This window comes from Homalodisca vitripennis, chromosome 2, assembly GCF_021130785.1.
Source record: "Homalodisca vitripennis isolate AUS2020 chromosome 2, UT_GWSS_2.1, whole genome shotgun sequence".
NCBI lineage: Eukaryota > Metazoa > Arthropoda > Insecta > Hemiptera > Cicadellidae > Homalodisca > Homalodisca vitripennis.
Genome location: NC_060208.1, coordinates 2,323,198 through 2,336,964, shown reverse-complemented (window position 1 = coordinate 2,336,964; position 13,767 = coordinate 2,323,198). Strand labels below are relative to the sequence as shown.

The window sequence follows — 13,767 nt, the reverse complement described above, 5'->3', positions numbered from 1 at the left end:
CACAGTTCTCTGCACACCTCACCAAGTTAGGTTCACCATCACACGCTGAGTTACAGACACTGCAGTTAACCGGCATTATTTGAAAATCGTCACTTCGCGATTTTTTTAAAAATTATTAGTGTCGGAACACGATCGACCTACACGTGGCTCACTATGACCTTGAGCTCGGCGCACAGCGATAAGGTCCGCACTGCTCGGCTGACTGATAACGACTGTGGATCTATTAATAAATCCATGTATTAATAGATTTAAGAGAAAATAAATTAATAACATTGTAATAAAATGGTTAACATTCAATAATAAATAAATAAATAGTACAATAACAGACAATTTAAAACAGTAACATTTAAAACATTTATGTGGGCTACAATACAGATAGATTTAAAAATTAAAAAGATACATCTATCACAGACAGTGCCAGGTATTCATCTATACTATAAAAAGGTCTAGTTAACAGCCATTTACCTGTATACATCACTGATTTGAATTTACTAAGACTAATGTTATGACTGGTAAGAGGTAGTTTATTAAACAAACGGATACCAATAAAAGAATACATAGATTGTGTTTTACTTAATCAGCAGTAGGGCTGATCTAAATATAAGCTGCCTCTAGTAGGATAGTGATGAATGTCATTTCTAAGAGAAAAGTCGCCAAGATTCTGTTTTAATATAATCAGACATGAATAAATATAAAGGTTGATAACAGTTAGAATACCTTCCTCTGCAAAAATAGGTTTACATGTAGTTAAGGAGGAGACTCCTGCTAAAATTCTAACAGCCTTTTTCTGTAACAGTGATACTTTATGAATATCATGACTGTTACCCCATATGGTGATTCCATACGATATGGTGCTATGAAAAAATGCATAATATGCGGATTTAAGATAATCTTTGGGAACAAGTTTCTTTAGGTGGCGCAGCAAAAAAATTACTCTTGACAGCCTACAACAGACACTCTGAACATGGGGTTGCCAAGTCAACTTAGAATCTAAAGTTATACCCAACAGTCTTACACAGGACTTTAAATTTAAATTATACTTCGTTAGCGTAAGATTTTTACAAAGAGAAAATAAAATATTTTGTGATTTATTATCATTTAGTAACAGACCATTAGATGAAAACCAGTGGTTAGCTTGGTGGAGGACATGAGTTCTCTCTATAAACAAGGTATCTATATCGTTATTTATACAATAAAACGTGGAGTCATCTGCAAAAATTACTGAGCCGCAATCCACATTGGTAGGCAAATCATTTATAAGAACTAAGAATAAGAATGGGCCAAGGACCGATCCCTGTGGTACACCACCCTTAACTGAAGCTAACTCAGAGAGTGTGTTGTTGAAGTACACCCTCTGAGTGCGATCAGACAGGTAAGTTCGAAAGAAGTTTAGCTCAACACCATTTAGGCCATAATGTTGTAATTTGTTAAGGAGGATGTCATGTGGAGCACAGTCAAAAGCCTTTGTCAAATCACATAAGCTGGCAAGTGTGCTAGAGCAGTGTTCAAAACCACCTATTACTCCTGAGACTAGAAGCTCGACTGCGCCCACAGTGGACAAACCCTTGCGAAAGCCAAATTGATTTTTAGAAAATAGAGAATTAGATTAAAAAAATTCACTAACCTGGTATATCACAGCTTTTTCAATTATTTTGGAAAAGGTGGGCACCACAGATATAGGTCGATAGTTCTCAGCCAGGGAGGAGTCACCCTTTTTAAAAATAGGTACAACTTTTGACAACTTAAGCAAGTCAGGAAACAGGCCTGTAGAAAGACAATGATTGATGCTAGCCGTAAGGGGCTCTAGTATCACAGGCAAAACAAATTTCACCAGATCAACACTGATATCGAAGATGTCTTTACTGGAACTGCTTTTGATGCTTTGGACACACTTCAGTACTTCCTCACTTGAAATAGTTTCCACACAAAACGTAGGGGTGGAACCTGGTAGCCGCTCACAAGTTGACCGGAAACCGCCAAAGAAGGCGGAGCCTGACTACATGCTTCTTTCACTGTTGCAATGAAGGTGTAATTGAAGTCATCAGGGGTTAGGTTGTGGCTGATCTTACAGGCATTTGAGCTACCTTTATATCTGTTAATAATTTCCCATGCTGCCTTACAGCTATTAGATGCAGAGGATATATATTCAGCATTGAAATTTAGTCTGGCATGGATAATAGCTTTCTTATAGGTTTTCCGAGCTTCAACATAGTTTGACTTGGTTTGTTCGACAAACAGATTGTACCTTACTGCCCACAGATGAATATGATGCAGACTACTAACTTTCTCTTTTAGACGGAGAAGTTCTTCAGAAAACCATTTGGGCCTACTATTAGAACACAGATTTATTTTATGTCTAATTTTCACAATTTTCTTTGGAAAGCACAAGTTCATGCCTTCATGAAAATAGTTTAAAAAGTTTTCAAAAAGTGTGAGATTTGGATTACTGTTTAAAACATGATTCCAGTCCGTTTGACCAAAATAAGAATAAAATTTAACTTTGTTAGACATACTAAAAGATCTTATTACCTTTTCCTCTTCTACGGGAATGCCACTCAGGTTATGTTCAATACTGGACTGAGATGTCAAGGTAGTTATCAAAGCACTGTGATCTGACAAAGGAGGCTGTAGTACATCGACAGAGAGACAATCCCTCGGTAGGCCACCTACAACATTGTCCAAACAGGATTTTCCCCTCGTAGGCTTGTAGTTGAAACAACAGCAGTCGAGCGATCTTAGAAGGTTGAGAAACTCATTTGGAAATTCTTCATGTACTTTATTGATATCTATATTGATGTTCCCAGAGGCAATGATAGGGAGGTTGAAATTACACAAAAACAACCACAGTTTTTCCATGTTGTTTAAAAATATGTCTTTGTTGCTATTAGGAACTCTGTATATAGATACAAAGATTACTTTAAAATTATTAAATTCCACAACTGCAGCAACAACTTCAAAAACATTTTCTTCACAGAAATCATTTACATTAATTTCAGAGAACTTTAATGTTTCATGTACATAGATAGCGACTCCACCTCGCGATCTTAAAGATCTACAGAATATGGCAGCACAGTAAAAACCACTTATAAGAGCTAGGTCCTTAGAGTCATAGGTACACCAGTGCTCACTTAAGCATATAACAGAAAAGTTATTGTTGGCGATTATAATATCAAGTTCAGGGAGCTTATCTAAGAGAGACTGAACGTTGACAGTCAAGATTTTATAGGTAGTCCTATTCGACGTTTGGTCATCACTCTTGATTGGAGGTTTTGTGAGTTTAAAATCCCTTAAGTAGGGCTTAATACTATTCAGTTCGTCTAGACATAACTTATCTTCTTCCAAGTTCACGTTCGACTCAAGAGGGTCTAAGTTACAGTTTGTGAAGTTGGGATTTGAGAGTTTAAAGACTTATCAGATTTCTTCGGTTTGTTGAAAAACCTTGAAACATATACATTTTCTGGCCAAAATTCAGGAGAAAAAATGTCTTTATAATGCGTAGCTGGAACGCCCACCTTGAATGACGAGTAGTAGTTTGGAAATCTTAAATTTAACTTTTCAACAAAGTATTTACCACTCTTTCTCTCTGTCAGAAAGCTTTTTAGATCCTCACACTTCGTTTCGATACTTAGTCTTGAAATAAACAGGAACTTTAAACGATCCGTCACAGTCAAGTTATGGCCACCTATGGCTTTTCCAGTTATAGAGCTATGCTGTTCTGGTCTTCTGCGCTTCATTATGTCATTAGTAGTATTATTTCTCTTTAGGGAGTAATTTTTAGTCTTCCGAGACACAACAAGATGAAATCCTTCATTGTCATTTATTTCTTCTGTAGCCCTAGGACTACTAATATTTCTAATATTCTGTTGTGTTTCTGAAGTTGGATTGATACTCACACAATTTTTCATTTGTGGGAGAGTAGGCTGTAAATTATGTTCCCTTGTAACTTCAGTCACAGCTGTCCTTTGCTTACTAGTAGTTGGGCTAAAATCAGTTCTAGTCCTAGACCTACCTATAGGGTTCCGTGTTATCGGATTTATATATGTGGGATTCACTCCAGATACATCGCTGCAAGCACCCGATTTACTCAGTGTCTCCTTGTATCTGTGTTTTAACTTCCCTGCATAGGAAGCATCGTTAATTAAAATATCACCAATAGCTTCTTCATGACTGTTGAGAGCAGAGGTTAGTCTGATACTGTCAGTTTGGAGTTCACTGAGTTGTTTTCTCATTTCATTTTGGTTCTTGGTCAGTTCAAAGATTTGATCCGTTAGGATTTTTATATGATCAAAACATTGAGCACAGTCACAACCAGTAGTTCTATTATTTATAACCTCACTATTGGCTGTTAAACTTCCCAAGTGAGTGTCAGATGTTTCTAAGTTTGACTGAGAGCAACGTCTGCATAACCATAATTCATCGCCTTGCTTTTCAAATACTTTGTTAGATACACCCCCACAGTTAAAATGAAACCATATTTGACAATATCCACTACATTTAATGCCACCAGAAGTTTTGGTAACATTTTTATCACAATAACCACATTTATGTTTACTACCTGCCATGTAGTTAAAAGTCAAATCTGGGTATGAGGATTTTTGCCTTTGATGTTGTATGTTTGGTAACACTTGTATAGAAATAACTTATTTAGTAAAATAAATAGTACAAACAGTCACAGCTATAAAAAATAAATAATTAAAATTAAAATATTCAAATATTAGTCAGTCAATGCAATTATTATTAGTTTGGAGTCTCTATTTATATACAATCAAGTTTGACAGATGGGAGATAACAGTTACACAATTGTCCACTCAAGAGCAGTGCAAAGGTCAAGCAAGATTCCTGCCAGCTAGACTCTCCTTATCAGTATTGCTGATAAAGATCCCTCTTATCTCAAGTGAACAATCTTGTCCCAATTGGAAATTAAAATAGTTTTTTATGATAACCTTTTCACTTTTACTATTTATGTTAAAAATGTCACCTGATACAGAAATAAGCCGACTTTCTTCACAGATTGGTGTAAAATAATTATATAATTTCTTTAAATAACCACACAAATTTCAACTGTATTACAGGAGCAAACTCTTAACTGTTATCACTGTTTGCCACTCAGTCACCCAATCTGTACGCTCGAATTGGGTAAACTCGCTCGTGAAAGGTCACAGCTGAGGACGCATTGTTTGTTTGGTATTCCATTGTGATGTTGGAGTGTGAAGGATCAGAACAGTTGTCACCACAGAAAACATTAGTTTTTGTTGACTTTGACCGTCTGTACGCTCGAAGTGGGTAAACTCGCTCGTGAAAGGTCACAGCTGAGGACGCATTGTTTGTTTGGTATTCCATTGTGATGTTGGAGTGTGAAGGATCAGAACAGTTGTCACCACAGAAAACATTAGTTTTTGTTGACTTTGACCGTCTGTACGCTCGAAGTGGGTAAACTCGCTCGTGAAAGGTCACAGCTGAGGACGCATTGTTTGTTTGGTATTCCATTGTGATGTTGGAGTGTGAAGGATCAGAACAGTTGTCACCACAGACAACATTAGTTTTTGTTGACTTTGACCGTCTGTACGCTCGAAGTGGGTAAACTCGCTCGTGAAAGGTCACAGCTGAGGACGCATTGTTTGTTTGGTATTCCATTGTGATGTTGGAGTGTGAAGGATCAGAACAGTTGTCACCACAGAAAACATTAGTTTTTGTTGACTTTGACCGTCTGTACGCTCGAAGTGGGTAAACGCGCTCGTGAAAGGTCACAGCTGAGGACGCATTGTTTGTTTGGTATTCCATTGTGATGTTGGAGTGTGAAGGATCAGAACAGTTGTCACCACAGACAACATTAGTTTTTGTTGACTTTGACCGTCTGTACGCTCGAAGTGGGTAAACTCGCTCGTGAAAGGTCACAGCTGAGGACGCATTGTTTGTTTGGTATTCCATTGTGATGTTGGAGTGTGAAGGATCAGAACAGTACCTGCACTTTATATTTTAGATTGCCTATAGTATATAAAAAGAAATTTACATGCCATACCTACAAATAGATCTGTACATAACCATATGACTAGAAACTCAAATTCTCTTAGAATATCTCAATGTAGTCTTAAAACCACTTTGAATTGTTTTGCTGAAACAGGCATTATAGTCCAGTCGTATTACCTGAATGAAAAAATAAATGTTTTCTTACAGCAAACTAATGGCACAATTTAGTCAAATACATCATAAATAAATAAAAAAAACCATTCCCAACCAAAATCGTCTATTAGGGGGTATAGGAGGGGTGGTTTTTAGGGGTGAAAATGGTTTTTTTTGCAATTTGTGAGTAAACAATGCATCCTATTGAAAAAAGTCAAATATAAAAGTGGTTGGAAATAAAAAGATCTACAACTTATGTAGTAATCATTTTTGCCCTAACCTCAAAAATTTCCCCAAAAAATTCAAAAAACCGTTTTTTTGGTTTTTAATTTTTTTCTTTTACAAAAATGGTTCGATTGAGCTGAAAGTTTGATCAAATATACTTTGTGCTATTCTAAAAATACTGTATTTTTTTCATTAAGAAATATTCAGCCGTTATAATAAAATTTCACTTTAAAAAAATATTTTGATAATTTTCAATCACCATTTTGAAACATTTTTTTTAATCAAAAAAGGTTCTATGACGGCTCATTATTTTCTTTTTTTAGTCTATTTTGAAGAAATGAAATAAAAAATATGTAGTTTAATTGAAAAAATTGCAGAAAAATGGAAAATAAACAAAATATTGACATTTTTCATTATACATTGTATTATTTACGTGGAAAAATTGTTATTATTTATTTAAATTATAATTCTTATTAATGTTGAAGAATTTTCGAATATTTTGAAAAGTTTAGAAACATTGTTGAATGTGAAAGTTGGATTACACGTATATATAGTGCAGGTATATAATAGTGTCCTTGAAGCAAAAGGGCGGGGTCAATCCTATTCTTCTATTATACGGGTCTCAGTATATTTCTAAGCATACAATAAGCAGCTGCTTTGTCGTCAGTGAAGTTATATTGGAGTAGTGTCGTGAAATAAGCCTCGTGATTAGCAATTTACAAGATTTTTGTCTATATAAAATACAAATCGTAAGTAAAACTTTAAAATTTTTCGAAACAAAATTTTATAAAAATTATTCAATAAAAATTATTAAAAATAATACAGATCATAAAACTTTGTCTCTGTACATACAATTTTACGCATGCTAATTATCTAGTAATTTTTACGTATTTTCAGTATACTAATTTTATCGTGCTTTCTGCATTTTATAGATTCGTGTAAATGGTGGAAAAGGTACCTTCTTGTATCATTTGTAAAAGCCGCGATGGAGATTTGGCGAAAATAAAAAGTCGAGGGATAGATACTCTTATTTCGTCAAGTAAACAAAGCAATGATCAGCGGTACAAAACATTTCAGAAATTGACTGAAGCACACATTCATGATGGTTGTCGATCGGCATACATTAGACCTCAATCAATTGTTACAGCTTCCGAAGAACAAACAAGAAAAAAAAATCTATTGGGAAGAAGATTATGAAAGAAGCATGTGATTTTGATTTTAAGCATCATTGTGTTGTGTTTTTTGTGAAGAACCTTGTAACCAAAATAGAGCATTTCGCGGCATGCAGAAGGTTGGGACTAAAGAAAAATCAACTTTAAAGGGAAGAGATATTTCAGAATAATTTAATAAAAGTCTGTTAGTTAGAGTGAATTTTCTCAAAGAATCAGATGAAGTTCAAGCTTATTATCATAATAGGTGCATGTCATCTTTTTATGATGGGACAGCTCAACATCTTGTAGACATACATCGAGTGTAGATTCTAAAGATTTCATAAGTTACTGCGTGTATTACTTAAAAAAAAATTCATCCGAGTGCCAATTTTCCCTTAACGAAATTAAAGAAGATTTTGATGGTGATATCCCAACATTAAATATATTTAAAAAAAATTGAGTGATAGTTTTGATAACGATCTTGCGTTTCCTTCAATGAAAGGAGATACAATCATTACATTTAAAAAAAGCAGGGAAAAATTGAGTAGAATATAGTATGAATCACGATCAGATGACGTAGAATATGAAAAAAAAAGATATTTATATTTTTAAGTTCACTGAAAAAACATAAATATTAAAAAAAAACTTTTGGAAGAAAATAATGGTTTCTTGATTCAATTTCAATAAGAATTGTAAAAAATATTACAAATAAATAAAAAATATATGATGAAAAATAAAAATTAAAAAAAATTTACTATGACTCGAATTCTGTTTTTTGATTTATTTAAAAATTTCCACGTAATTTTTAAATATCCATGATTCATTATTATTTTGCTTAATGCTTACAAATAGCACTGGTATAAAAAAATTATAATTTAAATAAATAATAACAATTTTTCCACGTAAATAATACAATGTATAATGAAAAATGTCAATATTTTGTTTATTTTCAATTTTTATGCAATTTTTTCAATTAAACTACATATTTTTTATTTCATTTCTTCAAAATAGACTAAAAAACGAAAATAATGAGCCGTCATAGAACCTTTTTGATTAAAAAAAATGTTTCAAAATGGTGATTGAAAATTATCAAAATATTTTTTTAAAGTGAAATTTTATTATAACGGTTGAATATTTCTTAATGAAAAAAATACAGTATTTTTAGAATAGCACAAAGTATATTTGATCAAACTTTCAGCTCAATCGAACCATTTTTGTAAAAGAAAAAAATTAAAAACCAAAAAAAGGTTTTTTGAATTTTTTGGGGAAATTTTTGAGGTTAGGGCAAAAATGATTACTACATAAGTTGTAGATCTTTTTATTTCCAACCACTTTTATATTTGACTTTTTTTCAATAGGATGCATTGTTTACTCACAAATTGCAAAAAAAAAACCATTTTCACCCCTAAAAACCACCCCTCCTATACCCCCTAATAGACGATTTTGGTTCGGAATGGTTTTTTTTATTTATTTATGATGTATTTGACTAAATTGTGCCATTAGTTTGCTGTAAGAAAACATTTATTTATTTGACCATTTTTAACTGCTATTTCTCCTGGACTATTAAACTCTAAAACTCTCTTCCTTCTCATCTTAAATCTCTTGCAATTAATTGTTTCAAGAAAAGTGTAAAAAAGCTATTGATTAATATCAGCCCATATGACATCAGTGATTATTATGCTGTAATTGTATAGACACTTGTTACTAGGCCTAGGCAATGCATATCATATATGATAGTTCATGCTGAATTTGTTTCTGACACTGCTATACATTGTAAACATGTTCTGGCAATAAAGAATTTGATTTGATTTAATATGTTGATATATATATATATATATACACACACGCACAGGAATCCATACAAGAAGAAGAACATACACCCATACAATTTTGATAACTTACAATAAACATATATAAGTCAATAGATTTTAAAATTAAGATAAACTAGCAACCTATTTTAGAGTTAAAATTAACATAAAACAAATAATCATACATATAAGATAAAAATACATTGTAAAATTGAATCATCAGACAAAATAAAGTATTTCTTTAGACCAAACACCACAGAATACATTAAATCTTCATATCAAAAACAAGGAGATTGTTATGCAAAGTAAGTTTACAACACCTTAAGTTATAAAGTGAATTTAGATCAAATAATGACTTTTTATAATAATGGAATTTATTCTTTTGAATCATGAGTTAATTTGAGACTGAAAAGAACCCTTTTTGGTTAAGAAATTTATTAAAAAACACCAAGTTAATCAATTGAGTTATTAAATACAGTCATACATTTTATTATTTGTGTTAAATTGGTGAATCTCGATTTTTGTAAAAAAACAGAATAGATATTTACTAGATGATGACCACTTGAATACTGGATAGCAACCAGAACTCTCAGATCTTAATGGATTAACATTGCCAGTATTAAATCCACACTAAACTGACAAGGATGATTGGAAGATTAATAAGTGTCAATGGAACACACAAAGTAAAACTGTATTTGAACTCAAGTAAGATCTACCCAATTTATGACTCCAAATCTTTCATAATTCAAATGTATTTTTTTGTATAAATTCATACCTAACATGCACCAAAACCTTTTCTATGTTAGATATAATTTTTTGTGTGCCTATACCAGTATAATTCACGGAAACCCTCTATCATACATGTGACAAATAAACTCAATAATAATTGTAAATTAATCGTTTATTTATTTATATTAATAGCTAGTTAAGCAAGGGCAAAGAACGAGTTAATAAATAAATAAAGCAAAAGAAAAATGAATACGCTTCTTTTCCACTTTTTGAGTGCTGCTAGAGCTCTCTGGTTTGTTAAAATTGATTGGTATTTTTTTAATCATTGTGTTTCCACAAGTAGCGGAGATCTAAAGATCACCCCAAGCATTATCCCGCTCTACTTGGGGAAGGCTAATTTTAAACTGGAGGTCACCAGGTATCCAGAGTTCGTATATTAACAGCCAAGTAAAACCTTGATCATGCAGCCTTCGACATATGCCTTTCCACCTTGACTTGGATAAAGACAGAAATTTAGGTTTAGTATGGTAGAATATAGTTGGAGCCAGATTTTTGGGAAGTTTTCCCGATAGATGAGGGTAGTATGAAACTAAAAATGAGGGTGGTAAGGATAGTCAGAAAGAAGCCCGCCAGATCAGAATAATTAAAGAAATCAAGAATCGGATCAGGCAGTTCCCAGGTGCGCCCACATGAAAAATACCAATAAAATACACCTACAGACAACGTTTCATAAATAAATAAATATTTGCTATTTAACATAAAGTAGTTACATAGCATATGAAGAAATGAGCTAATTAGTGATTATTATGTGATGCTTGTATATGTTAATTAGGCAGAGTTTTCAAAGAAAAATTAAAGAAAATATGTTGATAGCTTATTAAATAATCAAACTGTGAATTTTTTACTGAAACCTTGCAAAATACCTTCAAAAGGACTGGCACTTTTATGTGCACCCACTAGTAAAATACATGGCACTTTTCAGTACACCCACTCAATAAATACTTGGCACTCAAAGGGTGAAAGTTTGAATATTCAAACTAAGGCAACAACACGTTTTAGCAATTTCGATCAGCCGATAATTATTGACATGGTGGATCTCTGCAGATTCGAATGTTGCATCCCAACAATCGATTCTCAAATCCAAATCTTGGTATAAAACTTGAGAAAACATACAAACTACATTATGAAACACTAGTGTGATAGATCTCGTCTAACAAAGGTATTGCTCACTGATAGCCACAAAGTAGCACTCTTGGCAGGATAAGTGAAAGGGAAAATGAATTCTATAATTTTTTTCTTCTAATTCACAATAATGATTTTTGTTGCAGATTGGTATTCATGTTGCCGATTTGGTTGTTGATATGGACAGTATGTCTTTCTACGGACACAGAAGTTTCAGAAACAAAGAAAGAGAAGACTGACTAATCTAAAAGTTATCCATGAATTCACCAATTACTTCACAAAGACTGCATTGTTTTCATACCTGTCTTTGTTATACTGTAAACATTATTTCTGTTAGTTGTGTTTAGTTCTTGTTTCAAGTTCAGTGTAGTCTGTGCTTAACATACATGAAGTATAATTGCAGTGATTTGTCTTGTCAATATAACGGTTGTGTTATTTTAGTTCATAAACATTGTACTGTACATTATCATTCCATTTTTTACTGCTTTTGAATGAATTAAAATTATCCTTTAACCCTTTGACTAGTAATGTTGACAGTTACATAGCGCGTGCCACCAGAGGTGACTGATCATAACTATGACTCTAAACAATATTTTCTGTACTCTTTCATAAATTTTAATATTTAACTTCAATGTTTATGCTTTCTAGCAGAGAATAACATAGGTCCTATGTTTCAAATAGGCTACTTGTTTTTCTCTGTTTGTTTTCAGTTCCTTTTAGTTAAATTCACGGTTCCTGATAAAAAACTCTGACACATTTTTTAATTTGTAACGATAAAAAATTACTTTTGCTTTCTACACCAGTTTAGTATCCTACATTATTATTTTAGTAAATCCAATATAGCCTTAAAAAAACTCACTTTGTGGAGCACTATTACATTGAAAAGCTTCACCAGTCAAAGGGTTAAATTAAAGTATTTTGTAAATATTTAAGTATTTGTTATATAAGTTAAAAATCTTAATGTGTATTATAATGTACATGTGTAGTATTTATTTTAAATTTTTAAATAGAGATCTTTAAGCTTATTGTACAACTATATCAACTGTAAATGTATGTTAAGTAACTTTCTTACGTAATTAAAAATGAAAATTAAAGAAATGTACACAAATATATGTTATTTATTTTGTGTCTCAATCAGCAACACCCGTTGTTTTGCATCACTCAATTTCGTCACTTGTTATAGTACTTATAATAGTGAATGTCAATATGAATTTTATATATATATATCTTATTGGAAATTGAGAAAAATGCTAAAATCATGATGCTTTATTTCTCTTTGTCGGCACAGAATTACGATTCAAAACGTAGTTAGAAAGAATATTCAGTCTCGTTTGCACCAATTTATCTAGAGCGAGTTTTGTTCTTGTTTAAGGTAAAATATGCTTAAATAGTGATTATTATATGTTGAAATTAGCGTGATAAGATTACTAAATTATGTGTTGTCTTGATTGTGTTTTGTTCAATATTTTGGTTTAGATTTAAACACCTCAAACAAATTAAGGGATCACTTCTATTGCTAGGTGCATAAATGGCATAAGAGAGTTGTACTTTACCCGCAGATAAAGGCAGCATCTTGATAAAGATGATTTTTATTATTTCCGAATAGTACTGTTAAATACTGCTGTTTTGATTATCAGGTCCAAACAAGAATGAGATAAGAAAAATACCAGGTATAGTTCTGTAGCTAGCTGAACTTGTGCCAGTTTAGATGTTGATCAATTGATGTTTTATGGTTGTTATGTTCGGTTTTCATTGTAATGGCGGGTTTTAGACAGGTTTTGTCCAATACAGAAGTCACTAGAGCGGTCACTTTGACAGAAGAAGGTGTTTCCCCACGGGATGTAGGTAGTCACTTAGGTGTGAGTCAGTCAGTGGTTACAAGATTGTGGAACCGGTACCAGGAGCAAGGCACTCTTCACAGAAGACCAGGACAAGGTCGCTAGAGGTCCACCACGCACATAGAAAACAGATCTTTACGAGTTAACGCACTTTGTAATCGGGTTTCAACTGCTAGAGAACTTCTTAATGACTTTAGTCAAGCGACTGAAACTCGTATATCAGACCAAACAGTGAGAAATCAACTCCTGGAAGCTGGAATGAGGTTTAGGAGACCTTTCCAAGTGTCGTGATTGACCGCACTTAAAAGAAAAGCAAGATTGCAGTTCACAAGAGACCACAGGCGTTGGCATAACGTAAGGTAATATACAATACGAGTCGACATTTACAATTTTTGGTACTGACGGCCGTGTCAGAGTATGGAGAAGAAGAAATGAGCGGTTTGTTGACGGTTGTTTGTCAAGTAAATAATTTAATACGTTATTTTTATTTTTGTTTTGTACCTTCGTTAACTGCCCTAATCTAAATAAGAATTTCAAAATTAAAAAAGTATGCTGTTCTTAACTACCAGTTAAGGCTTTATACATAAAAATAAGTGTTAGATTATAAAACAATAAATTAAGTACACACTCTTAAAAAAGTACAAAACTCTTAATTGTTTTGAGGTGTGTATTTTTATTAGTGTTTTTGTAGGTCAGTCAACTGTGTGTACACTG

General features: G+C 32.8%; 1 protein-coding gene across 1 annotated transcript in view; it reads left to right on the top strand.

The window, feature by feature from the left end:
• The window catches only part of LOC124353474 (glycosylphosphatidylinositol anchor attachment 1 protein), a 74,178-nt gene extending 61,853 nt beyond the window's left edge, over positions 1 to 12,325 (top strand). Inside the window, 1 exon segment of the mRNA XM_046803317.1 lies at positions 11,362 to 12,325. Coding sequence (XP_046659273.1) covers positions 11,362 to 11,458 — 97 coding nt within the window. The 3' untranslated portion in view covers positions 11,459 to 12,325.
• Positions 12,326 to 13,767: the final 1,442 nt, after the last annotated feature.